The 27,770-nt window shown below is 41.1% G+C and overlaps 2 protein-coding genes across 6 annotated transcripts in view; both read right to left on the reverse strand.

Annotated features, from left to right (window-relative positions):
* Positions 1–11: 11 nt before the first annotated feature.
* On the reverse strand, positions 12–15,767 carry LOC103178352 (G-protein coupled receptor family C group 6 member A-like). Its single transcript, XM_007893038.2, has 6 exons — positions 15,571–15,767; positions 9,017–9,320; positions 7,193–8,059; positions 5,269–5,472; positions 2,168–2,291; positions 12–973 (listed from the first exon to the last, which is right to left on the reverse strand). The coding sequence occupies exons 1-6, from the start codon at positions 15,765–15,767 to the stop codon at positions 12–14; spliced, it is 2,658 nt and encodes an 885-aa protein (XP_007891229.2).
* A 3,182-nt stretch (positions 15,768–18,949) lies between these two features.
* The window catches only part of me1 (malic enzyme 1, NADP(+)-dependent, cytosolic), a 240,689-nt gene continuing 231,868 nt past the window's right edge, over positions 18,950–27,770 (reverse strand). For all 5 annotated transcript variants that reach the window (XM_007892968.2, XM_007892962.2, XM_007892966.2 and 2 more), the window contains exons 14-15: positions 22,608–22,706; positions 18,950–20,116 (exon numbers count right to left, since the gene is read on the reverse strand). In XM_007892968.2, the coding sequence (XP_007891159.2) occupies positions 19,949–20,116; positions 22,608–22,706 (267 nt within the window). In that variant the 3' untranslated portion in view covers positions 18,950–19,948. The remainder of the gene's footprint in view (positions 20,117–22,607; positions 22,707–27,770) is intronic.

Here is a 27,770-nt window from a genome sequence, read left to right on the forward strand (position 1 = left end):
GTCCAAGGAGCTTAAGCTACTGGTATAGACCAGATGGACAGATTGTCAGGAGGAGGAAGCGATTTCTGAGGAAGGTAATGATCACGTACATTTTTCATATACTCCTCAGCAGTGTTGCTTTCTTTCTTGAAGCAAATGATGTAGCATTTTGGAAAGAAATGGCAACACAAAATGCCGTAGTTTGATGCTAAAATGGCAACCATTTCAACTGCTGGGAGATATTGGCCTTGGGTGTTAAGGTACACAGGGACAAAAGACACCCATACAATGAGGTAGATAAGCATGCTGAATGTGATAAACCTGGCCTCATTATATGCGCCAGGCAGCTTTCTCCCCCTGAATGCAAGCAAAAAGCAAAAAGTGGCAAGTACAGCAATATATCCCAGCATCACACCAAAGGCAACATTAGAGCCTTCATCACACTGTAGCAAAATGATTCTTGATTTGTCGTAGCTTTCCGATAAACGTGGAGGTTTAATTCCTAACCAAATTGAGCAAATAATCACTTGAATTCCAGTGCAGATTATCAGAATTAATGTGGGCTTATATAATTTTTTCATTTGTTTATGGACAACGGGGTCAAATTTAAATGCCAGATTGATCCTAAAAGATTTGATCAAGATCCACGAAACGCAAACAGTGAAGCTTATGCCGAAAAGAGGCTGCCTAATAATACAGGTGAACTTTTCTGGCAGACCAATAAAAAATCCAGTACTAGCGAAGCTGAGGATGAGGGAGACTAGAATTAAATAACAGAGCGAACCTCCAGCAGCCTTTACCACTGGTGTACTCCGATTCAGGATGAAAATGATTATGGTTACAATTATCAAAAGGATTCCCAAAAAGGCAAAAACTAACAGTACAATCGCAAACCCATTGCTCCATCTAAAGAATTCCGTCTTTCTGTCAAAGCATTTTGAGCTTCCATGCGGAGACCACTGGTTATCTAAGCATTTGAAACAAGTATTTGTATCTGTAATCGGGAGAAAAAATGAATTCATCATTTGATAAATAAGAACGTAGGAACAACATACAAATATTTAGCTCATCAAGTTGGTTCTGCCAGTTTATTAAATCGTACCATAATTTTTAAGTCCCACTTCCCTGTCTTTTTTTCATACCTGTTAAAAACTTTCCTTCTCAAGTATCTATCTCCCTTTTAAACATCCCAATTAAATTTGTTTCTCTAATTGTCTGAGCAGAACATTTCATGTTTATACAACCACAACTCTCAGTTTGAAGAAGTGCTTTCTATTTTTTCTGATAATAATAATAATCCTTGCATTTGATATAGCACCTTATCACGCCATTGAAATGTCTCAAAGAGCTTCATTGTAAAGTGTATTGATTATGTTTTGTGGCCAAAACACAGTAGCCAATGGCACACAGCAGTGTCTCACAAACAGTCGTGGATTAAGTGACCAAATTTTTATTTTTCATTCATTTATTTTTGAAGGGATTATTACCCTTGAAAAATGATCCGTTAATCGACTAACAACCGGGTACCGAATTACTACTGGGTAAACAGAGGCATGGGGTGAGTGAGGATCCTTGTCTAAGATTTCGCCCTGCCCAGGAATCGGACATGGGTCTTCTCGCTTGCGAGGCAAATGCTCTAACCACTATGCTACAAGACTCCACGTGATCTAACTTTTTAGATGTAATTTTAACATTATATCCCTTCATTTTGAGGTAAAAGTTGTCCACTATCTATCTGTCAATTCTCTTCATTATTTTAAACTGATCTGAAAAGCAAGTGTCAAATTCGTACTATTTTCGTAATGCAGCCACAGTCTGATAAAACATATTGTTTAGGTTCCATCTGCCTGTTCAGGTTGATGTTAACGAACCCATGGCACAATTTGAAAAGAGAAGAAAGTATCTTCTGGTTTCCTGGCTCACTATCCCCCAGACAAAAAAGGGTGATTCACTTCATGGCTGTTTGTGTGATATTGCTGTGTGAAAACTGGCTGCCACATCCACCTACAAAATACACAGTCACTATACTTTACAGTAAAATCCTTTGAAGCCCTTTAAGACGTCTTGACCAACATGATAAAGTTATCAAACTATATAAAAATGCATGGATTATCATTATTGTATTATTATTTACTGATGGCATGTCTTATCACCTTTTCATATCACATTATTACTCATTGATACTTACCCCAATGTTTTGAGTAGAACCCCTCTGAACAATTTGCACATTCATAGCAACAGGAGGGTAAGGTATTATTTTGAATCTTCCATTGTCCGGGTTTGCAGGATTGGGAACATTTGGAAAATATTTTCTAGGAGGAAGGTAATTAGGAAATAACATTATCGGATATAGCACATAGGTAGCTTGGGACATAAGTGCATGCATCCACCAGGAAGGTGGAAGGCGAACTAGATGGACCTTAGTCTTTTTTGTCTAGCATTTCTTATGTTCTTATGTTCTTATAATTAAAGCATGATTACTTCTCTGATACAAATATCAAATTTTCATAAGATATGGCTATAGCCTTTGTCAGAGCTGTATATTCTCCTCCATTCTGGACTCCCTTGCCCCCCTCACCTCCCGAACTGCCTCATACTCCCGTAAATCCCCCTGGTACACCAACCATCTCTGTTCCCTCAAGGCACAGGTGCGAAATGCCAAACGGCCTGGACCAAATCCAAACTAACGGTACATCGGCAGATTTGGCTTCACCACACCAAGACCTACCACTGCTCTCTTGCCTCTGCCAAATCCTCCTTCTACTCCAAGGTTAACTTGGAGGCAAAGGACAACCCCAGGCTTCTCTTTTCCACCACTAACCATCTCCTCCGTCCACCTTCCCATACCTCGCCTATCCTCTCCTCAAACTCCAACTGTGAGGAGATGCTGGACATCCTCGAATCTAAAATCGAGGGGTACATTCTGCCACTTCAGGCCCATCCACAGCCATCCCCACATCACCTCTCCCCCTTGACCCATCCCCCACCCATCCCCGCCTATACTCCTTCGACCCTATCACTCCCTCCTCCCTCACCACGATTGTCTGCAAACTCAAACCCACCACCTGCTCCCTCGATCCCATCCCCCGCCTCTCTCCTTGTCTCCCAGCTCCACCTTCTGGCCCCTCTCCTGTCCGATGTCATCAATCTCTCCTTGTCCACCGGTTCAGTTCTCACCCTCCTGAAAACAGCCATCATCATAAAAAAACCTTCTCTGGATCCAACCCTTCTCTCCAGCTACCGCCCCATCTCTAATTTCCCATTCCTCTCCAAGGTCCTGGAATGAGTCGTCGTGTCCCAGCTCTGCTCCTTTCTTTCTCGCCATTCCCCCTTTGAACCCCTGCAATCCGGCTTCCACGCTGCCCACAGCACGGAAACAGCCCTGGTCAAAGTCACTGATGACATTCTGAACATCTGTGATCAGGGCTCCCTCTGCCTCCTTGTCCTCCTCGACCTCTCTGCCGCCTTCGACACTGTCAACCATTCCATCTTCATACACTGCCTCTCCGCTTTACTCAATCTTCGCGGACCTGCCCTTGCCTGGTTTGATTCCTATGTCTCTCACCGTCTCCCTTTTGTCGCCTCTAATGGTTTCTCCTCCAGCCCCCGCACTGTCACGCCTGGTGTCCCCCAGGGCTCTGTCCTTGGCCCTTTCCTCTTTAATATCTCCATGCTCCCTCTTGGTGACATCATCCGCAGACATGGGGTCAACTTCTACATGTATGTGAATGACACCCAACTCTATCTTTCTGCTTCCATCTTCAACTCCAGGACCAATGCTGTCCTGACAGACTGCCTGTCGGACATCAAGTCCTGGATGAGGGCAAATTTCCTACAGTTGAATGTGAACACGACTGAGGCCCTCCTGATTGGCTCGCGCCAGCGCCTCAGCACCTCAGGCTCTGGCAGCATCAACCTCCATGGTTGCTCACTACAACTCACCAAGCCAGTCTGGAACCTGGGTGTCTTATTCGACCCACAACTGTTTTCTCTCCCCCACATTCAAGCCATGACCCGCTCTGCCTTCCCTCACTTCCGTAACATCACCCGACTCTGCCACTAACTCACCCCTCAGGCCGCTGAAACTCTTGTTCATGCCTTCATGACCTCCAGTTTCGACTATGCAAACACTCTGCTTGTCGGCCTTCCCAACTCCTCCCTCCACAGGCTGCAGATAATCTAGAACTCTGCAGCCCATGTCCTCTCCCGCACTAAACTCCGAGACCCCATCTCCCCCACTCTCGCCCGACTCCATTGGCTCCCTATCCTTCAGAGGATCCAGTTCAAGATCCTGGTCCTCATATACAAAGCCCTCCAGGAGTCTGCGACCTCCTAACCCTTCCAACCAACCTGTTCCCTCTACTTAGCTGGCTCTGGCCTGCTTCACGTCCACTGACCCACCCACCCCACCATTGGCGGGAAAGCCTTCAGCCACTCTGTCCCCAACCTCTGGAATTCCATCCGTCAGTCACTCCACCTTGCCCCCTCTTTATCCTCCTTCAAGTCCCACCTCAAGACCCTCCTCTTCGACCATGCCATCAACCAGCCCCCTTCCCCTCGCCTCCCTTTCCCCCCACCCCAGCTCGGGTCTGAAATGCTGTACTCTGTCCAGCGCCTTGAGATGTCCTCCCAACATGAAAGGCACTGTACAAATGTAATCTTGTTGTTGTTCTTGTTGTACATACGTTGGGGAAGAAAATTTTGTTATATTAATTAACAATAGTGCTGCTAATTAATATATCGTTGAAAAATGTGATCAATCAATAATTAATGCATTAAATGGTCCATTCGTGATCTCCCCTCCCCCCTAAACTATAGTTCAAAAAGAGTTATCTCAAAGGAGATTTTATAGAGGTATAAGCACCCCATGATGCTACCCCATGTGAAGGTCACTATATAAATGCAAGTTGTTGTATATAAGATGATGAAATGTGATAAAATAAAACAATAGTTTAAATATACTGTGGTAGCAGAATAAAAGGTCACAGGTTAAAGTTATGAAAGACAATATTAAGACAGTATTTCTTTGAGATATCTTTACAACAGCTATCTGGGTAAGTAGAGAGGGTTGTAAAACCCAGAATGGTGGGCCTATGTAAGAAACATGTCCTACTCTAATGGGAAATTTGGAAGATTGGTATTCAGTAAGGATGAGCTGAAATGAGCCAAAGGACCTTCTTCAATTGAAAGTCTCTTGTGATCTTGTGATGGAAAGCAGTTGTCTCACAGTATTGTCTTGTAATTATAAATGAACCGTGTGAGTTAGTATAACAGAGAATAAATAATCACCTTCAGAATTCTGCTGAAATCTGGGTTATAAATATATATCTTCTTATCCATAATGTCGTAATTTCCTATGATTGTGAACTTTGTGGTGCCATTGGCCACCTCCCAGTTTATTAAATCATATCCATTCATTGAATCTCCAAATCTGTTAAAATAAAAGTCTTTCCCCATTTCAGGGAATTTAACCTTTCGCAGTTCTTCAAGTAGCTGCAACCAAAAATATTGATTACAAATTGAACAATCATACATCTAAATATAACATTGAAATATCAAAAAGCACATCAGCTTATCAAGCCACTTTCCTTAGGCTCTTGAAGAAGCAGAATTATTAAATGAGAATTTCAGCCAATTCTTTATTAATTATTAACATAATTATTAATTTTCTGATTCTCTCAACTGGGCCAATTTGCCTTCTTTGCCATTTATATTTTACTCTCTCTTGGGAATGTAAACAACATTGACTCTTTTGCCAGCATTATTGCCCATCTCTAATTGTCCTGAACAGGTGATGGTGGGTCTATTGTTTAAGCTGCTGCTGAACTCGGGCAATGATCCTCCCACGATATCATTCCAGTGAGTAAAGAAAATAGCTTGGTTCAGTCAGTGATATTCTTGCCTCTGAGTCAGAAGATTGTGGGTTCATCAGATAATCAAGTAGGCTAAAAGTGCTGGGGTTGAATTGCATTGGTGAAGGTGCCCATCCTTTCAATGAGATGTTAAACCAAAGTCCCATCTGTCTGACCAGGTAGACATTAAATATCCCTGGCACTATTTGAATAGAGGAGGGACTTTCTTCCAGTGTATTTCTTTGAGATAAAATTGGTCATATACTTTACAGGTGTTTCACTCCTCATAACACCTGTAAAGACAGGGTGAAACCTTGGGCAAGTTTCCTTACTCCACACTCCTGATATTAATCCCTCAAGAAAAAAACAATAATAAATTGGTTATTTCAATCCACGACTGTTTGTGGGAACACTGCTGTGCGCAATTGGCTGCTGCTTTTCAGCCACAAATATACAGTCAATTCACTTTACAGTCTATTCTGTAAAGCTCTTTGAGATGTCGAGAAGATGTGAAAAGCTCTATATGAAATGCGAGGATTATTATTATTATTATTAAGTGAATATTCCTCTTATTTCAAGCATGCTTTATTGACGGGATATAATTACAACCAAGGGTACCACAATTTTGACCCTAAAATAAAAGCCTGGAGTGAAAGATTTAATATTATTTTTAATATTATTTTAGAGTGCCCAAGTCTGCAGCGACATTATTTATTTAAATTGTTCCCTATGCAAATCTTTATTTCTCATAGCTAAAATAAAGTGTTACTTCTACGAGCTCACCAAATGATAAGTGTTAAATTAACAAAATTAAAAAGAGTTTTAGAGAATTCTGACCAAAAACATTCATAATAAAATGACTACAATAATTGCTAACTTTGAGTCATAGATTGCTCCATCACAGATAATGTAACTTAAGCAAACCTATGTAAATTGATCACTTTCCCTTTCTCTGCTAAGCAGCTCCTTTAAGCAACCTACCATCTGATCTGAAAGCACATTAAAGCAGTTCAAAGTATTTTGTTGAGATTTGGAACAAAAGAAGCAGTAGTGGTGCTTTCTTATTACTTGAACTGTGTAATGAATCAATGGCCTAAATCAGACCAACGTCTCTGAAGTCTCTGAACTGCCAGGGCTGAGCCTGTGGTGAGGGAGGACAAACCCTGGCAGTCTAGTACTGCAGTTACAACAATTAGTGTGACATGAGGGAGATTGATTTCTATGATGACTACAACAGGGAATACGTACCAGAACATGCATCTGTGTGCAAATGCTTTGGAATTCCAAGGGGATTTGAGAATTAATTTATATTTAAATAAATAATTGTTTTCTTTAATCTTAAAAAAAACATGACTAATTACCTGCCATGGCGCAAAACTGAATGTTCTTTGACATGTTCCTTCTTGACATTTTAGGACCTTCTTTATAGCGTAAGCTATTGTTCTGACTGCCAAGTATGTTGCGTAAGTGCCACTCATCTCAGCATTTCTAACTAAAAAATCATCATCAATCTCTGTGAACGATTCATTTCTTTTGGTGCAAGCAAGAGGTGACAATAACTTCAGGGAGTTGGGCAGCGTGCATTGGTGTGAGTTTGAATTGCAGGTCTCATTGTATCTGAAATATTCATCTGAACAATTGAAACGCAGTTGCCTGTATTCTTCAAGAAACCTGTTCATGGTTCCTGGAGCAGCCCTTAACTTCTTTAAATGCTCCAGAAAACCTGGAATGTTTCCATTTTTGAAGGAAGTACCAAATACCTTTCCAATCTTTTGAATATTCATCATGCTGGAGACTTCTCTTGAAGTTGACCAGACATCAGTGGCAATCCATGTTCTGGTAACATTGTGTTCCATTACTTGAGTGAACAATTTAATGATAAGTGGTATTTTAGCAAATATAACAATGACATTTGCATTTGGAGTATTTTTAATTTTGGAAACTACTGCTTGTATTTTGTCGTCAGTTGTTTTGTCACCTATGTAAGTTGGAATCAGTTCTTTCAGACCGAAGCATATGTTAAGTTTTTGTGCTTTCTCGACAAAGCTGGCCATTGCAGACTGGCCATAGTCATCATCTGTCGCGATGATGCCAATCCAGTTCCAGTGAAAGTTGCTGACGAGACGTGCCAAGGCTTCCGTTTGGTGGATGTCACTTGGAACTGTCCGACAGAATGAAGGAAATCTCACTTTGTCGCTGAGGATTTCAGCAGATGATGCATAACTAACCTGCCAAAACATTCAGAATAAAAGCTAATTTATTTGGTCAAGAATGTTTGTGAATGTTACATTCAACAAAGACATTCATCATTTATCCACTATTAACACCATTGACCACATTGAGCAGTGCTAGTTTAGATACAATTGGATCTGATACAAAGCAAAGTTTTCTTTTTACTACTGCACTGTTCTGCTTAAAAGTTAGGGTTCCCAATAGCTTGACTGATAAAGCCTCTGCCTCAGGTGAAACTAAACCATGCAACAAATCTGAGCAGTCCCAGGCTCTAACCCCAGCCTCTGCTAACTTTGCTGATCTCAGCTAGCGAATCAGTTAGAGTCATAAAATAAGTAAATAAGTAAATAATTCCCTTATCTGCGATATGGCACTTGTAGATGTGGGGTGAAGGCAGGACTGGTTGAACAGCACATTATAGCTTTGGCTGAAACTTTGCTCCAAATGCAGTGAAAGAGGTGTTCACTTTTGATGAGACTTAAAAACAAAATCCATCTGTCTATAAAGGTGGACATAAAAGTGTCCTAGACAACAATCCCCCAGATCAATTGATTTCTCATCTTATGGCTGTTTCTAGGGCCATATAATGTACAAAATGGAAGTATAGTACTTTGCAAGCGAGAGACCTGAGTTCAATTCCAGGCAGGGCGAAACCTTGGGCAAGTTTCCTTACTCCACACGCCTAATAATAATCCCTCCAAAACAAAACACAATAATAAATTGGTCATTTTCAATCTATGACTGTTTGTGGGACATTGCTTTGCGCAATTGGCTGTCGCGTTCGCCCACAAATATACAGTCAATTCACTTTACAGTGTGTTCTGTGAAGCGCTTTGGGACGTCCTCCCGACGTGAAAAGCGCTATATCAAATGCAAGGATTATTATTATTATTATAGCTGAACCTAGTGAAGGTAACACTTAATGTATTCAGCACTGAAAATAGTTCACTTACTTGAGGCATGAGGAATAAGTTGAATATCCTGGCAATTGAAATTGAAAGTTCAGAGTAGCCTTCACCAACAACAGCTTTTACAATGGGTTGGTAATTTGTATAATTGCATTGAACGTCAAGGCAGGTCCCTGATGAATTTGCAGTAGAAAGAAATCTCATTGACGCTGTTAGAGCCCTGGAGGTATCTGCGCAGGTGTCATATATTTCATATCCAAGCTTGATACCAGGCAATAGAGTAGAATTGTTTATCAACTGAATGGTGTACATCATGGCCTCTGCTCGGAGAAACCCTTCAATGTCAAATCTATTTTAAAAGAGAACAAATCAACGTTATATTATTTAACATTTTCTTTGTCTTTAAATGTCCTGCAATGCTCATATTAAACAAATAAACATTCCGGAGCATATTGCATTATTCCGAAGTGGATTCAGTTCTTCAATTGTTATCAGAAATAATTAAAGAACAGTAAAGTCATTGTGGTTAAATCAAGTCTTTAAAACATGTCCTTGTCTTCAGGTTTCAGATTGAATAAACCCTCACTTCCGGAGATTGATTTCTCCCACAGAATTTTCACTTTTCAAATAGCGACCATGTATTACTTTACTTAGTGACCAACAACAATTTCATTCTCAACAAATGGAACAACCTTTTAACTTTAACTATTGCTATTATTAACAAAAACAACAACAACAACAACAAGATTACATTTGTATAGCGCCTTTCAGATGGTATGCAGCAAAGAATCACAAAATCAAGTCTTCTAGGAGTTGAATTCAAGACATTCATGATCCTTGCTCAAATTTTGTTTTAAAAAGCGAGCAACAGTGTGAATCTGATGCCTGGAATCGCTGATATCACAATTTTGTGCAAATACTATGATAATTGTTCACTGGAAAATTAAGAAAATAAGGAAGCATAGAATGCCAAAAGGTCCTACTGTCCATCAAGTTCATGTTGCTACTGTGTAGATCATTGGCTCTGGAACTCTATTCCCCAGTGCCTTCGCCTTGCCTCCTCCCTTTCCCCCTTCAAGGCCAGAAGTATAGTACTTTGCAAGCGAGAGACCTGATGAGAGCTACAGATGCAGAGCTGTTTTGAAGAAGTTAACTGATGCAGAATCAACTGCACTAGTTAGTTGATAGTCTGTTCCACACATACCACATCCCTTGGGTTAAAAACAGTCATCTTATTCTCCTGCTTTCCATTGGGCTAGTAAACGTTAAATCTGTCAAGTAGCTCTTTACTCACATGCTATGCAAGTTTATGTATGTCCACATCCATCAATATTTTAAAGACCTCAATCATGGTCTTGCACCATTCTACCTTTGCAACCTCTAAAACCCTACCAACCTGTCCACTCCCTCCACTCACCCAGTACTGGCCTGGTTTATAACCCCTGCCCTGCTCACCCTAACATTAGCAGTCCCTGACCTGTCCCCACTTTCTGGAACTCCATCCCAGAGTCTATTTGTCTCGTCCCTTCCCTCACTTCATCCAAGGTCCATCTGAAGAACTTCCTCTTTGAACACACCTTCGGTCATCTATCGCCTGCTCCCACCCGTTTGACCCCCACCTCTCCCAAATCCATGTATCCAGCTCAGGGGGAGGTGGGTGGGAGGGTGGGGGGGGGCATGTAGGGACATCCTCCCAATGTACAATGTGCTATATAAATACAATTTGTTGTTGTTATTGTTCCTCCTCTTCCATCAACACATTTTATTTTCTCCATTGTAAACTAGTTCAACCCTGTAAACTTCTTATTAGTTAACTGAAGGCCCTACATCCTAGAATCATCCTTATCACTCTTCTTTTATCCTTATTACTCTTCTCTTCCTTATCCACACTGTCACGTCTGGCGTCCCCCAGGGCTCTGTCCTTGGCCCGCTCCTCTTTAATATCTACATGCTCCCCCTTGGTGACGTCATCCGCAAACATGGGGTCAACTTCCATATATATGCGGATGACACCCAACTCTATCTTTCTGCCTCCATCCTCAACTCCAGGACTACTGCTGTCCTGACAGACTGCCTGTCAGACATCAAGTCCTGGATGAGGGCAAACTTTCTATAGTTGAATGTGAACAAGACTGAGGCCCTCCTGATTGGCTCGCGCCAGCAAATGACATCCTGATAGTGTTTTGGTAAAGCACACAAGTTACATTGAAACCACTAACTATGTTAATTACTGGAATTTTCTTTATCCTTCCCTCAAGACTCAGATCTGCCTTCAAATAAAAGATGTCGCTATGGGAACCTGCATGAGTCCCAGCGACGCCTGCCTGTTTGTTGGCTAGCTAGAACACTCCTACTCAGGTCCACTCCCTGACCTGTTCCTCAGGTACATCGATGACTGTGTCGGGGCTGCTTCCTGCTCTCGCAGTGAGTTAGAAGCATTTATAAATTTTGCTTCCACCTTCCACCCCTCCACAAAATTCACATGGACCATCTCTGACTCTTCCCTTCCTCGACTTCACTATCTCCATGTCAAGTAACAGACTATCCACAGACATTTTCTCCAAGCCCACCAACTCCCACAGCTCCCTTGATTACACCTCATCCTACCCAGCCTCCTGCAAGGATGCCATTCTATTTTCCCAGTTCCTTTGCCTCCGCCACATCTGCTCCGACAATGCAACCTTCCATGCCAGAGCAACCGAGGTGTCCTCATTTTTCCTCGACCGAGGATTCCCATCAACAGTAACAGCCAAGGCCCTTGACCGTTTGCTCCCTACTTCCCTCACCTCTGCCCTCACCCCTTCCCCCCACAATCTTGGAACCAGGATAGGTTCCCTTAGTCCTCATCTACCACCCCACTAGCCTCAATATTCAACACATCATCCTCTGAAAGTTACGGCACCTCCAGCGTGACTCATCTAACAAACACATATTTCCCTCCACTCCCCTCTCTGCATTCCGAAGGGATCGCTCCCTCCGGGATTCCTTAGTTAATTCAGCTGTCAGCACGACCAGCTGCTCTCCTTCCCCTGGCACCTTCCCATGCCAGTGCAGGAGATGTAATACCTGCCCTTTCATCTCCTCCCAGACCACTATCCAAGGCCCCAAACACAGGTTCCACGTAAGACAAGGGTTTACATGTACTAACACCAATGTAGTCTACCGAATCCGCTGCTCACGGTGCGGTCTCCTCTATATTGGGGAGACTAAGCGCAGGTTGGGTGACCGATTTGCAGAACACCTCCATTCGGTACGCAAGGTCAACCCTGATCTTCCGATCTCTTGCCATTTCAACTCACACTCCCATTCAGAGTCTGACCTCTCCATCCATGGTCTCCTATGCTGTTCCAGTGATCCACAGAGAAAGCTTGAGGAACAACATCTTATCTATCTGCTAGGGACCCTACAGACCTCTGGCCTCAATAGCGATTTCAGCCACTTTAAACTGTAACAGCTCACCTTTCTCTCCCCCCCTTCTGTTACCAGAAGAGCTATCTTCTGTTATCACTACAATCATTACCCCAGACACTCTGGTGTGTTGCCTGTTCTGCACCATTAACACCTCTTCTCCTCCAGTTTTGTTTCAACACCCCCCCCTTTTGTTAAAAAAAATACCCTTTTGTTTTACGCCACTATCACTTCTTTAACCCATAAACTAATACATTCTTTCCTTTGTCTTCTCTCCATCTTTTTGTCTTCTTTGTTGTCCTTGTTCTGCCTCCCCCTCTCAACTTGTCCTTAAAAACCTTTCCCTCCCAACGTACCTCAGTTCTGATGAAGGGTCATGGACCCGAAATGTTGACTCACTTTCCTTTCTCCACAGATGCTGCCTGACCTGCTGAGTTTTCCCAGCTCTCTCTGTTTTTGTTTCAGATTCCAACATCTGCAGTATTTTGCGTTTTGTCCCCCTGCTCGGGTCCTGACCCAACTGTCCAGCGCCTTGGGACGTCCTCCCGACGTGAAAGGCGCTCTATAAATGCAATCTTGTTGTTGTTGATCTGCCACTTGCTGCTCAGTGAGTTGCCTCTATTGCCTAAAGGAAAATGCATTGTGTGGCGGGATGTACCTTGGATCCCGATGTGTTTTTTCTCAGCATTAAGGCACTATTTATGCTAGCATTTTCCAAACAAGCTCATCATATTTAGGCCAGAATGCTTCAGGCAATATGCATCATTTTAGTTGACCCACACTTCTGTCGGTTAGGTGAGAACATGCAAATACAGAATATAGTGCTCTCTAACCACTGAGCTCCAGGACTCACCAAGGTAGTGAGATTGTGGAATTCGCTGCCTGAAGTTGAAGTTTAGTTGAATCAGATAGTATAGATGTATTCAAGAAGAAGGTAGACATTCCCACGAAGGAGAGGGGAATAGAAGGGTTTAGGTAACAGATGGGTGAAGACTCGTGTGGAGTATAAACAGTGGCATAGACTGTTTGGATTGAGTGGCCTCAATCAAGACTGAGATTGATAGATTTCTTGTGGATAAAGGGATTAAGGGATATGGGGATAAGGCGGGTAGGTGGAGTTAGAATAGATCAGCCATGATCTTATCGAATGGCAGGGCAGGCTCGAGGAGCCGAATGGCCTACTCCTGCTCCTATTTCTTATGTATGCCTGCTTCCATGCTGTACATTGTATGTAAACAAAACAGACTCACTGCAATAAGTGGTGCTTGGCTCACACTACTTTTTATTCAAGTCCTGAAGGTATCAATCATAAAAGTAAAAATAGTAGTGATAGTTTTCTACCAGTCAGGGATAAACTTCAAGGTAAGGTAAAAATAAAATAACAGCAAAAACATCTGCATCAGTATTAAGGTTAAGGCAGTATCACACTTCCCTGGAGTTTCCCTATTAAATATGTCTTCAGCTCCAAACCACTGGAATTGATTCCTATTGATAATACAAATTAAAGCATTTTCTAACACTAAACCCTTATTGCTATGCATTTCATGAAGAACAGAACTCATTTAACCTGATGTTAGGGCTCATTTTTTAACTGGGGGAATTGACAATTCACATCATTGAAGTTTATAATACATTATGTATTTGAATCACACATAAAAACAGCTGTATTTTGCACCAGATGCATAGATGTAATTAAACGCATCTTTAATTAAGTAGTTAACAACAAATGAAAAAGATTGGTTGCTAATTATATAATTAATAAACTATTTCCATTGGATATTTTAATCCAGGACATTCCATATTTTACCAATGTTAACACATGGCACACCCTAAATCTGTGTTTATAATAATAATCCTTGCATTTGATAGAGCGCTTTTCACATCTTCTAGACGTCCCAAAGCGCTTCACAGAATATACTGTAGAGTGAAATGACTGTATGTTTGTGGGCGAACGCGGCACCGACAGTTTATGCACCATCGCCTATGTTAAAGTGCTTCATTTGTAAAATGAAGTGACTGTGTATTTGTGGGTGAATATTTCAGTCAACATGCACACAAACAGCCATGAGGTGAATGGGTTTATTTTTTAGTTGGGGGATTGTTGCCCAGTATACAAGGAGAAACTCCATTCTCTTTTCGAACAGTGCTTTACAGCGTGCTTTCAAATAATAAGTCTTTAACATCCATCTGAGCAGGCAGATGAGTTCTCAGTTTAATTTCTCATCTAAAGGATATCATTTCTGTCAATGTGATACTCCTCCTGCACTGTATTTGAGTGGCAGCTTGGACTGCTCATAGATAACACATGCATGTAACAGATGTCATTGTCTCTTATTGCATTGGTATCAGGTGTTTCAATTCATATACTGATACAGATCTACAGTAACAATGTTTTAACTCCAGAAAATAACTTGTTAGAGAAAATGCAACAAGATTAGTATTTTCCCTCTCACCTATTTCATGTTTTTAATTTCCTTCACCTTTAATTCCCGCCTTCTCTATTTGCCTTTATTCTTATTGGAATTTGATTTTTTTTGAAAAGAACAACAGGGGTGTTACCAATAAGAATGGTTGTTTATTCAGTTCCTTTCTTCTTTCTCCAGCTTTTATATTGCTTTGGCATCAACTAGAATCATATAATCTCCAGTAACATATTGTCCTTCCACTCTTTTTCTCAAGACCATGCTTGAGGCTCTGCTTCACCTGAACCTCTCTTGTGATCTTGTGATGTATCCTCAGTGAGAGACATACCAGGAGCATTATTGAGTGACAGTCACAAAAAAGTAAATCATGTCTCTGGAGGAGGCTCACCTTACAATGTGCTTTTTTCCTTGCAATGAAGGTATGATTTATGCTGTCAAGCTTGTTGACTCTTTTAAAGCAACTTCCATTATTTCAATCGAGTATGGGATTTCTATGTCTGCAGGTGCCTAATAATGTTGAGTCCTTTTTGAAGCCAAACCCAATCAATTTAAGATTAAATACAGTTTGTTCATATAGATTTTATTTTCAGCCTAGTAATGTATCACTCCTAATCAAAAAACCGAGTGCAAACATTTTTTTTTGTCATCCTACAAATTTACAAGTACACAGTCAATACATTTGGCAACAATTTGCCTCTGAAGCATCCTTTATAAGTGGCTATATGATTATTATTACACAAATTATAATCCCAACAACGAAAGACTTACCCTGTGCATGGTAATGGCTCTGGTCTGGAGCGGTTCGACAATCCCTTCACTTGCTGATGAACTGCAAAGACTCCACCAAGGATTATATCGCCTGGATCTTTGGCTCCCACAACATCATTTGGTACAACACAAGGATTTCCAAGTGAGAGATGGAAAATACAGTACAAAAAAAAGCACGCAACATTCACACTCAGCATGATTCTTCAGTATTGCTGGAGTTCTGCAGTGCTCTATTACAATCAAAGAATTTAGAAGGAACACAATGTATACCACGGAGAGAGCGATGGCGGTTTCAAATACCCTGCAATCTCCTCACAAATATGTACTACTGGTTTCAGAACAATTTCATTAAATTAGCTGCTTCTTGTACATCGAAAATACAAGCCACACCCTGCCTCATTGGTTAATGATTGTTAGACTGAAAGGAGTTGCATTTATTCCAATCGAGCAGAACACGATTACGTTTCACTACGTCACGAGATGCCTCTGCTAAACCAGTAAGTCTATCAATTCTGTGGCTATTCATTTCAATAGTAATGTTGGGCATGTGAAAATGTGGCAGAGGGCCAGGAGATCACAAGATATACAGATATACTGATATATATAAGATATACTGGAAAGTGCTGTGTTTGTATTTCATAGGCAAATGCTTAAACCAATTTGTATGCAGCAATGTCACATTGTCCAGGACTCCAAGAGAATGTCACTTGTCTTTATGAGCAGTGCCATAGCATTTTTAATGTCCGTGTGAACAGGCAAACGGGAATTTGGTTTAATGTCTTATCCAAAGGACAGCACCTCCATCGATGCAGCAACACCGCAGTACTATTTTGGAACATCAGCCTGGATTGTGTGAGTTCAAAGTCCCAACATCAGGCTTGAACCTGCAACCTTCTGACTCAATGGTGACATGTTCGAGGTTTTTTGTTTCCAAGAACATTTGTACAGAATTTATATATTCTTTTAAGTTGTTGCTATGAAATTAACCTAAGGTAAATGGAATAAATGAAGTAAGTTAGTTCAAGGGACCAGAGCAGTGTGGCAGTGCTGGTCTCATGACTAGGGGACCTGCAAACTTGTATGAATGGAGACCGATGTCTGCTGGAATGTTGCCTTTGTTGTTTGCATGGTAATGTTTCGGTCATTTGCACCCCGCAGGTAGCAGGAACTGTTAAAGGAAACTATGTCTGAAAGAGACCTGATTTACATGGAAACTTATCGTTTGCATGAATGTGTATTGTGACTGTGCGAGTGCACTCACAAGGGGATAAAAAAAATAGGTTTTGAGCAGGCAGCAGGGTTGCACCCTGGAAGGGACTTGTAACAAACAACAACGACAAAGTTACATTTGTATAGCGCCTTTCATGTCAGGAGGACGTCCCAAGGCGCTGGACAGTCAGTGGTTCAGACCTGAGCTGGGGGCCAGGATCGGGGAGGGTTGAGGGCAATGGGGGGGGGAAGTAGGGTGATCGAAGGCACAGTAGAAGAGGAGGTTCTTGAGATGGGTCTTGAAGGAGGCAAGGGAGGGGGCAAGTCGGAGTGACTGAGGGATGGAGTTACATACGATGGGGGGCAGAGTGGTTGAAGGCTCGATCGCCAAAGGTGGGGAGGGCGAGGTGGGGGATGTGAAGCAGGCCTGAGCCTGCTGAGCGGAGGGAGCAGGCTGGTTGGTAAGGGGTTAGGAGATCACAGAGATTGGGGTGAGGAAGGCCATGGAGGGCTTTGAAGGTGAGGAGCAGAATCTTGAATTCTATCCTCTGTGTGATGGGACGCCACTTGGTGTCGGGCAAGAATGGGAGTGATAGGGTCACGGAGGCTGGTGCGGGAGAGGACACAGCCTGTGGAGTTCTGGATGATCTGCAGCCTATGGAGGGAGGAGTTGGGGAAGCCGACAAGCAGGGCCTTCTTTATCCAAATCAATGTCAGTGTATGATCCCACTGTCCTGCTCTATTTAACGATCCATGCAATTTGACACTTTTACTTTCAAATGGACAAAGTTAGTGACAAAAATACTGTTTAATACTTTGGTTTAGTTTTTGCTGCTTTATTTGATTTGTCTTTGTTATGTACCATTTATTTTAGCTATAAATGAATAATGGCACATACAAGATATACTGCAATGGAAATTTATTTCTTTATTTGTGCAGTGCTGGAGGTATTTAATATGATTTGCTCTTACATATGTCATAAAGTTCCCACTTCTCCCTCAGTACCCACCACTCTGATTGTCAAGCGCTTTGAGATATTGTTCACCTGAATGGTACTATAATATGTAAGTTACCAAACATATCTGCAGTGGCTGTATGTATGCCCTTTGGAATGCTTCCAGTGTTAGCCCGATTTGCTTTTAGATCATATTGTCCCATTTAACTATTGCTTCAAGTAAAGTCTTCCACTTCAAGATCCTCACACTCACGTACAAAATGCTTCACACCCTCGCACCTCTCTATCTCTCTGACCTACTCGTACCCCACACTTCTGCCTGCCCGCTTCGCTCAGCTAACACAGGTCTGCTGCGCATCCACCTCGACATCTCTGAATCACCATTGGTGGCCGTTATTTCAGTCACAATGCGCTTAATCACTGGAACTCCCTGCCTCTATCCCTCGGCCTTGCCTCCACTATCTATTTTTAAAATCCATCTCTTAAACCACACCTATGGTCACCTCCCTCTTCTCCTTCATGCTATGCATCGTCCATGGGAACTCCATCACTGTTTATCGCTGCAAAATGTTATCCTACATTCACATCTTCTAGACGTCTCAAAGCGCTTCACAGAATATATTGTAAAGTGAATTGACTGCATAGTTGTGGGCAAGATGCAGCAGCCAATTGCGCACAGCAGTGTCCCACAAACAGTTGTGGATTGAAGTGACCAATTTATTATTTTTTTTTCTTGAATGATTATTATTAGGCATGTAGAGTAAGGAAACTAGCCCAAGGTTTGTTCTGCTTCTAAAAGAGTGGCTTCCAATCGAGACCTTTAGATGGATATTGATTGCATCCCATAATAGCAACAAAAAAATTGTGATGAGGATTTGGTATGTTTGGATATTTTCTTTTCTTTAAAGGAAATTGTTCATAACACAAAATTTTCCAAGAAAGATTTTTTAGAATTTCATTTTGTTTCCTGCAACTAAGCACCCTTTTTCCATCACCCTCTTATGTTTTTAATAATCTTTATAGTTAGAATTTACATTTGTCACAAATAATAATAATAATAAACCTTGCATTTGATATAGCACTTTTCACGTCGGGAGGATGTCCCAAAGCGCTTCACAGAACACACTGTAAAGTGAATTGACTGTATATTTGTGGGCGAACGAATCAGAACTGGAAGGACATAATAAGTTAAAAGAATACAATGCACAGACTCAATCTCAATCATTTTAATCATTTTATTCTTCCATCATTCTAGATCTACAAGCATTTTCCAATCATAGGTTTTCTTTTATCATAGTATTTTCAAAAGGCTTCTGGCATTTTAATAANTTTTTTTTTGGTGGTGGGGTGCATATTGGTGGTGGGGGGCAAAGAGCGAGATTGGTATGGTCCAAACTACGGATGAAAATAATGCCCCAGAACCACCAGCATAAACTCCTACTGTTTTGTCAGCACAAATAATTTTCTACATCTTTTGTTGCAATATCAGACTCAAAGATCCCATGTCATCTGTTTAAATTCTAGTTGTTTTCTAATAAACCCACACTGTGTTCATAATGTACCTGATGAAGTAAATTAATAGTCAGTCAACTTGAGAGTTTTTCTAAATGCGCTTACTTACCTTGTTGAACATATTGTTCAAAACCCCCAACCCCCTAAAAAAATCCTCTTAATGTATAGATCATCTAAAACCAGTTTAGAAATGGCCACAGACCAATGGTCAGAGAATAACTGAAATTCTGTTGGACTGATGGCATGCATACGAGGGAGGCCAGAGTTTGACATAATTGACGTAAACACCTGGGAGTTTCCCTCTAGACTGCTAAAAGTTCAATTCAATATTGACTGAGGAAAAGGAAAAAAATCATTGATTGATTCACCATGAGATAATTCTAAGTACCCACCACTGGTAGTCACAGGGAAGCACTGACAAAGGCCGCAGAGGCGCTCACAGGTGCTAATTTGTGCTCTTTGTCAGGATTTGGTACCTGGAACTCAGGAAAATATATGGGAAGAAAATGGGGATTACAAATGTTTTCGTACCAAAAAAATATTGTTTAACCTACAGCACCAATGCCAGAGACTAAAAGCAGCACAGTACAAGAAAGCTAGATTAAACGATTTAACATGCATAAAGTTGAAAGTAATAAACTGATTGATATCACACATGTAATTGCTGCTGGTTTCAATGCTTAAGCTCCAGGGAAGCTGCACTTATTTTTCAACCGTTTGAATCATTGAAGCATTTTCTGGCCAAGTGTAAGAATCGGTTACAAAGTCATCATAATCTGTGCTGTACATCATGGAGCGGACAAAAGTTTCTTTATCTTCAGGCTCTGGGTACACTGACGTCATTCCATTTTTGTATGCGTATTCCACAGTCTGAAAGAGAAACAAAAGCAGGTTTTCGATCTGGACCTGGAAATAAAGAATTTCTATATTTATAGCTTTCGATCATGAAGACGTCTCGATACGCTTCACAAGCAATTCCAATCCAGATCAGTAATTATTGAGGAAATGGATCCAAGTCAGAAACAGTAGAGTTCAACATTTATCATCATCTTCGATCTCGCAATACTTATGTTTGGAGGGGCTCATCAACAACAATAACAACAAGATTCCATTTATAGAGCGCCTTTCACGTCGGGAGGACGTCCCAAGGCGCTGTACAGTTGGGTCAGGACCCGAGCAGTGGGGAAATGGTCAGGGTGAGGGGAGGGAAGGGAGGGAGCGAGGAGGGGGTAGAGAGTCGAGAGGGGAGTTGAAGGCACGGTCAAAGAGAAAGGTCTTGAGACCGGCCTTGAAGGAGGAAAGGGAGGAAGCAAGGCGAAGGCACTGGGGGATAGAGTTCCAGAGACTAGGGGCTGAGAGGCTGAAGGCCCGGCCACCGATGGTAGGGCGGTTGGGCGAGGGATGTGGAGCAGACTGGAGCCAGAAGAACGGAGGGTACGGGCAGGTAGGTAGGGGGATAGTAGGTCGGAGAGATAGGAGGGAGCAAGGCCATGAATGGCCTTGTAGGTGAGGATGAGGATCTGTGCAGACAGATCCCAACATTTCTGACAACTATCTGCTCCTCGTCGTCTATGGAGAACAAATTAAGAGTATTTGTTCAGCAAAATGTAACAAAATGTTATATTTCTTTACTGTGACCAAGGTGTCAGTCTCTCTCCCCACTCCCAGGCATCACTCCACTAAGTCAATCAATCTCAATTACTTTACATTGGATTCCTCTGGCAGATGCATGCAAGACAATCAGATAAAATAATCCAATACTTAATCATTGACTAATTAATCATTAATTGGGTAGGATCAATAAGGGAGCCAGCAAACTCACTATGGCAGGACTTTCAATTTCAAGGAAAGAGGGTTCTATCTTTAACCCCTCAACGGGACTTCCCCCTCATTCTTGACATTACTTTTGTAAAGTCTTTCTTATTCCTCTTTCATTAAATTTGGGCACAGCCTCACATACTTCATTCTACCATCCCCTCAGACCTTAAGTCTAGAGTCATGATACTTTTTAATACGTCTAAATATCCACTTGTTTATTTTGCTATATTTGTTGTGTTAAAGTCAAAAACAATCGAAAGCCACTTTCAATGGTTTTCATGCTTCTGGTCTATCAGAAGAATAAAATCCAAGAATGTGTGAAAGATGCTGAATGAGGAAGACCAGACTATTTGCTAACAGCACTGGCAGACACCATTACTCCCGGAAATCGTCAATTAATTAATGAATGGATTCCTTCTTATTAGTAGGTAAACAGAATCAAGTAAGGAAACTTGCCTAAGGTTTCGCCACTTCCGGGAATCGAACCTGGGTCTTCTCGCTTGCGAGGCGAGCACACTAACAACTGAGCTACGGGACTCCTGGCACCTCATTAAAGGTCTGCTGAAAAGCTGCACATACATAACCTCATGCCATATATCTGTACATTTTTTGAATATCACTTAAAATTTAGCAAGCATGACCTATCCTTCAAAAATCCGTAGCTCAAATAATCCCTGGCTTTTCACATGATCAAAAGTTCCATCTTGTGTAACCATCTCTGAAAGTTTACACCAATTGAGGTGAATCTAATTGATGAAGAATTCCCTGACTTATCCCTTTCCCCTTTATTTGAACAGAGGTTTAACATTTGCCACTCTCCAGTCCTTTGATGCACCATCCACAAACTCTAAAAAATCTTTTGAGACTGCAAGTCTACCAATTGTTTCTGTCTTCTCTGACCTTCATTATTCTGTGATTACAGGTTTGATGCCATTTCTATTTTAAAACCCATTATTTTTTTAAATACATTTTGCTTTTAATATTAATTCTCTTTCTAATCCCTCTTTGATACTTCTACAATCCTACTTTCACTTCCTCTGTAAAAAAACACAAAGAAGATACTAACCATCGCTGCCGTTGCCTCATTCTTAACTACAAGATTGCCCTGTTTGACTCTAAGTGGTTCCATCATTTCTTTGACTATCCTCTTACTTTTATGTGCTTTTAAAAGCCTTTGCTGTTAACCTTCCTGCTCGCTGCCATTTAATCTTCCACCCTTTAAATTTATAGTTTTATATGAAATCTCCTTTACTGATTAGATGTGAAAGTAGTTAAGACTTTTGAAATATGAGATATGAGAAGCTAATGAGTATCGCCTTGCTATAGACTGGAAGAATCAGCTAGGATTCCACTCTGTATCACTATCCGGTGACTCATTCTGGCAAGTGGATATCCGATAAGGAAAGAATGAGAATCTGTATTATGGAATAAATACTACTAATAAAGCTTGCATTTGATACGGAAGTGTTTCACAATATTTCTCCAAAGTATAGTGTTTGTATTTGCTGGTTAAAAAAAAATCCATTGTTAATGATTTTATTACCTGCACGGCCAGTTTTAGAGAAACGTCCCGAATAGTATTGAGTGGTGGGTATAAGCGACCTTCAGCTAAATGTTCCTCACACACCTGCTCAGCCAAAGCCTGAAACACAAGAGTAAAATTATTTAGATAAAATAGAAGGTTTAATACATTATTGAAGTAATAAAATGAAATATTTGGCCTTCTTCCTTCTTCCAATGTCACTTTCTCTCAATTCTCTCACTCTCACTCTTTCTGCCTTTGTCCTATTCTGCTTCCTTCATTCCTTGGTCTGCAAATCTCCCTTTCCCCAAGCAACTGAACAGAAACCTCATCACAATACACTGACAAGCTTAACATTCAAACACATCTAAATCCATACACTTCAACCAACAGGAACTATTTAAACAAGTACACAAATGTTAAATTAGTTGTTGCTGCTCTATGTCGCTGTACTAACCCTATCTCACTCATCTGATATAACTTGCTAAATAAGTTCAGCTGAGCTTAATCATACCAATATATAACATTTAATTTTAACTTTGCTTGAATCAGATCAAAATGTCACAGAATACTTCACACAATGAATGGCAACAAATTACATTTTTGGCTAGCACACATGGCAATCCACCATCGTGCAAAAGAGCATCAAAATCAGATGCCAGATATACATGCCATAAAAATGTCCCTGTGCCTGAAATAGAATGCACGCTATCTATCTGGAGGGACACAACCTGCTTAACTAGTTCAAAAAGTATTAGGTGCAGGTTGGTGTGAACCAAGGCTTGGGGAGAATGTGTGCTTCCTTTTGGTAAGTGGACAAATTGCTGCCCCATTCAAGTCCTGTTGATGCGCCTGGCTGGCTGATCAATCATAATAATAATCCTTGCATTTGATTTAGCGCTTTTCACGTCGGGAGGACATCCAAAGCGCTTCACAGAACATACTGTAAAGTGAATTGACTGTATATTTGTGGGCGAACGCAGCAGCCAATTGCGCACAGCAATGTCCCACAAACAGTCGTAGATTGAAAGTGACCAATTTATTATTGTTTTGTTTTGGAGGGATTATTATTAGATGTGTGGAGTAAGGAAACTTGCCCAAGGTTCGCCCTGCCTGGAATTGAACTCAGGTCTCTCGCTTGCAAAGCGAATGCTCTAACCACTGAGCTACAGGACTCCATCAATAGTATCCTAGAGTGCCATGTGCCTGCATGGCTTAGGAACCAGACAACTGATACCACCAAAGAGGCAAAACTCAATTAAAATTTTCCATTTCCATGCATGACACCTTGGAGCCAGCTCAGTCCCAAGGAGACCAGAATAATCTCCCCCAGGAGGATAGTCACTAGCTTGTCATTAGACTCTGAAAAGCACAGGTTTGAGCCCTCACTATGTGCAAGCACTCGAACAGCAGGTATAAGGAACTCAAATGCAGTGACATGTAATTGTCATGTAACAGAACATACATTAATATCTGGGCAAAATAGTCTGTCTGGAGCAGGGGGAGTTGGGGGTGTGGGGGGAGGAGGGTGTAAGGGAGGAAATGTACTACAAAAAGAGACACCAAATTCCATGCAACTGGTTTAGGAAATTAAAGTCTATTTCCAGTGCTTCCAGTATTGTTCCCAAGCAGTTTGTTTTGATGGTTAATCAATGTTGCTTTAACTGCTTTAACAGGAGTCTGATCCACACATTCACTGTTCAGTGATGAAGCAAAAATCTTTTAATGCAGTCACGAGTCAATCATAAAACTATTCTCTTCCCATTGTTGGCAAGTTCTGACCCTGATTACAATTCACATCAGCTCAAACCAAACAGGTATTGCAACTCGAATCTTCATTATCTTATGCATCACTTCGCATGAGCACACTGTTGTGCTAAGTCATATCTAAAAATTGTTATGCAAAGGAATGCCATTAAGTATGTTATCTCAGGTAATCCCTTCAGTTATTGATGGAAAACAACACGCCAACAAACATCATGCTGGAAGTGGACAGCAAAACTCTCCACAGCTGAGTAAGTGCAAAAAACATAAAAAATGATCTACCTTGAGAGGTTTCAAAGGTATTTGAAGTTAGTAAATTCTACAAGTATTCTAATGTGTTGCAGGATGACCCTCTGGAATTCTGCCAGTAATTGACCTCAGCTTTGACCTCCCAAAGCCAGTTTGTAGCTTAGTGAGACCACTAGCACCTGGCTTCAATGAGAGTCCGAGTGAAGTTCTGTAGGGTCAGCCTGAGACACATCTCACTATCTGCAGGATTCACCACATCAAATCCATTTGCAAATCTTGATACCACTGCCCTACATGCTCAAACAGGGGAGGAATGACTGATGACAGTGTTGCTCAGCATTGCTGCTACACTTAACAAAAGAAGAATTTTTTTGAGTTACAATAATTTTCAGATTTCAACAAAATTGAAAAGCTATGCAAAAATTACCAGCTCTTCCTACTGACCCCCAAAAGGGGTGAAAGTGTAATGTTTCATCAGAGTCCTGTAGCTTAGTGGTTAGAGCACTCGCCTCGCAAGCGAGCGACCTGGGTTTGATTCCCAGCAGAGCGAAATGTTGGGCAAGTTTCCTTACTCCACCCGCCTCTGTTTAACTAGCAGTAAGTAGGAACCCGGTTGTAAGTTGATTAGTGGATCACGTTTCTGCGGGTAATAATTTCTTCAAAATAAATAAAAATAATTTGGGTACTCAATCCACGGCTGCTTGTGAGACACTGCTGTGTGCAATTGGCTTCTGCGTTTCACTCACAAAATATACAGTCAATTTACTTTACAGTATATTCTGTGAAGCGCTTTGAAACATCTTGAAGACACAAAAAGGCGCTATACCAAATGTAAGCATTATTATTAGATACAATAAATTCTTGAATCAATCATGAAACTGTGGAATTTCAATAACTAGTGACTGGTATTGGGTGTAAACACTCTCCAATTTCAATACAATAGTTTGGGCTGATGCCTCTTTTCAGACCCTATTTTGGATATTTACCAAATGATACCAGGTCAAAAACATTGTTTACTAATCCCAGAGACAGCATTTGAATATTGCTTCATAGGATATTTAACATCTAGTTAAAGTGGTGAGCGCTTCTTAGCCCAAAGCAATTGAAAGTTACAGTCCAAAATTCCACTAATTCACTCCCACCCCACCACACACAACCATCTTTTTTTACAATAGTCACAATAGTCAGGCCTGAAGATTTATGTGCGCTCCTGATTGTGAAAAGCAGCACATTCATTCAGCCAAAAATAGAATATCTCAACTCATTTGGTATGAAAGAGTTCAAATGCTTCCTCTCAGGTTGATACACAAAATTTTCTGATAGGAAAATTAATTTCAAGATCTAGGGTAATGTAAAAACTGAATTAACCAATGTAATTGAATTGTACGCTGTACACATTTTGCCCCAATGGCTGAAAGTGCTGCATTTCAGCTATGTATTGAAGTATCAATCATCTACCAGTAGAAGGCAGAGGTTTCCTTTGTAAATGTAGGACACAGTGCAGAACAGGATTAATGCACAAAATTGATTTAATTAATGTATTTGCTCAGGGTCATTTTGGATGCAGAAAACTCAAGAAGGATAGTTTATGAGCCCAAGTTCACAATGTTTCCATGCATCAGGATTGTGTACATTTTAATAAAAAGGACCGATTGCAATCATCAACATGATTAAAGGACAAGGAACCAAAGATCATTCAATAATCCTGCCTTTGTTCAACAACAATACCTTGCATTTATATAGCACCCTAAACACAGGATATCTCCACAGAGTGAAATTATGCCTTCCACGGTCAGAAATGTAAAATTGCACGATCCCTTATCGCTACTGCTAACCATTAAGCTCTCAAACCCAGCTCACTAGTGGGTGGATACCACTAACTCATTTTAACTTTTATATTTCTTTTATGCAATTTATCTACCATCTGACAGCAGAAATCAGCCTCAAGGCTGTGCCCGGTTGTGTAGAGCTCAGAGAGAAAGTGATCTGTCCCACACCACACCTGCTACATTTTCCTGAACTGAACTTTCCCAGGCTCAGGAAGGTACAAAGACGTCATCCTGAAAACAATGGAGCTGCTCAGTGTCCTCAAGTAGATTGCATCAGAATCGTAAGCATAAGGTGGCAAGTTCCAGTGTCTTGACTATTATAAAGAAAATACTGGTTTATAACTTTTTTTTGTACTTTATGAATGTTGAACAAAAAGATGTTTTTTAGATTTTATTCGGCATTCGCCTCAATCATCAATTAATGTTCTATTAACATTCCAGCCTCCTCCCACCAAATATAGTGCCGGTAACAATACTTGGATCTCAACGCAGCATCGGCAAACCAGACATCAATGTGCTCTTCTGGTTTGGGAATGAAATTAAAATAATCATCATGGTCACATTTGAATTATAATTCTGTATGTTGGCAAAGGCCTTATTCCAAAGTATTTATTTAAAAAGAAGCCTCCAGCATTTATTTTAGCACAGATGTCACAAATGCTGCTCGTGCTGACTATATAGTAAAGGCATAATGAAAGGTTAACAGGTGCAATCTTCAGTATATGGCAGGAGGCAACACAAAGGAGGGTTTGGGGAAATTTCAAACTAAAGCGTCCCCAACAAATTGTTTAATATATAATAATAATAATAATAATAATCCTTCCATTTGACATAGCACCTTTCACATCAGGAGGATGTCTGAATGTGCTACACAGGATTTTACTGTAATTTGGGCACAGCAAATAGCCATGAAGTGAATGACCAATTTTATGTGGGGGATTGTTGGTCAAGACATCAGGAGAAACTCCCTTCTTGTTTCGAATAGTGGCATGTGGTCCACCTGAACAGATAGGAACTCGATTTACTGTCTCATCTGAAGTATTGCACTTGCAACATTTCAGCGCATCCCGAAGACTGCATTGGAGCGTCAGTCTAGACTGGTCGAGTTCAAAGACCCAACAAGTGGATTAAACCCACAACCTTCTGACTCAGAGGGGAGAGTGCTACTAATTGAGCCAAGATGACACAATAAAGCAAAGAATTTATAAAATATAAGGGGCGCAATGCTAACATTTTGTAGCTATTGGTATGTGCCGCCCACAGCACAGAAACAGCCCTGGTCAAAGTGACAAATGACATTCTGTTCATCTGCGACCAGGGCTTCCTCTGCCTCCTTGACCTC

The sequence above is a fragment of the Callorhinchus milii genome, unplaced genomic scaffold, assembly GCF_018977255.1.
Source record: "Callorhinchus milii isolate IMCB2004 unplaced genomic scaffold, IMCB_Cmil_1.0 Scaffold3, whole genome shotgun sequence".
Classification (NCBI taxonomy): domain Eukaryota; kingdom Metazoa; phylum Chordata; class Chondrichthyes; order Chimaeriformes; family Callorhinchidae; genus Callorhinchus; species Callorhinchus milii.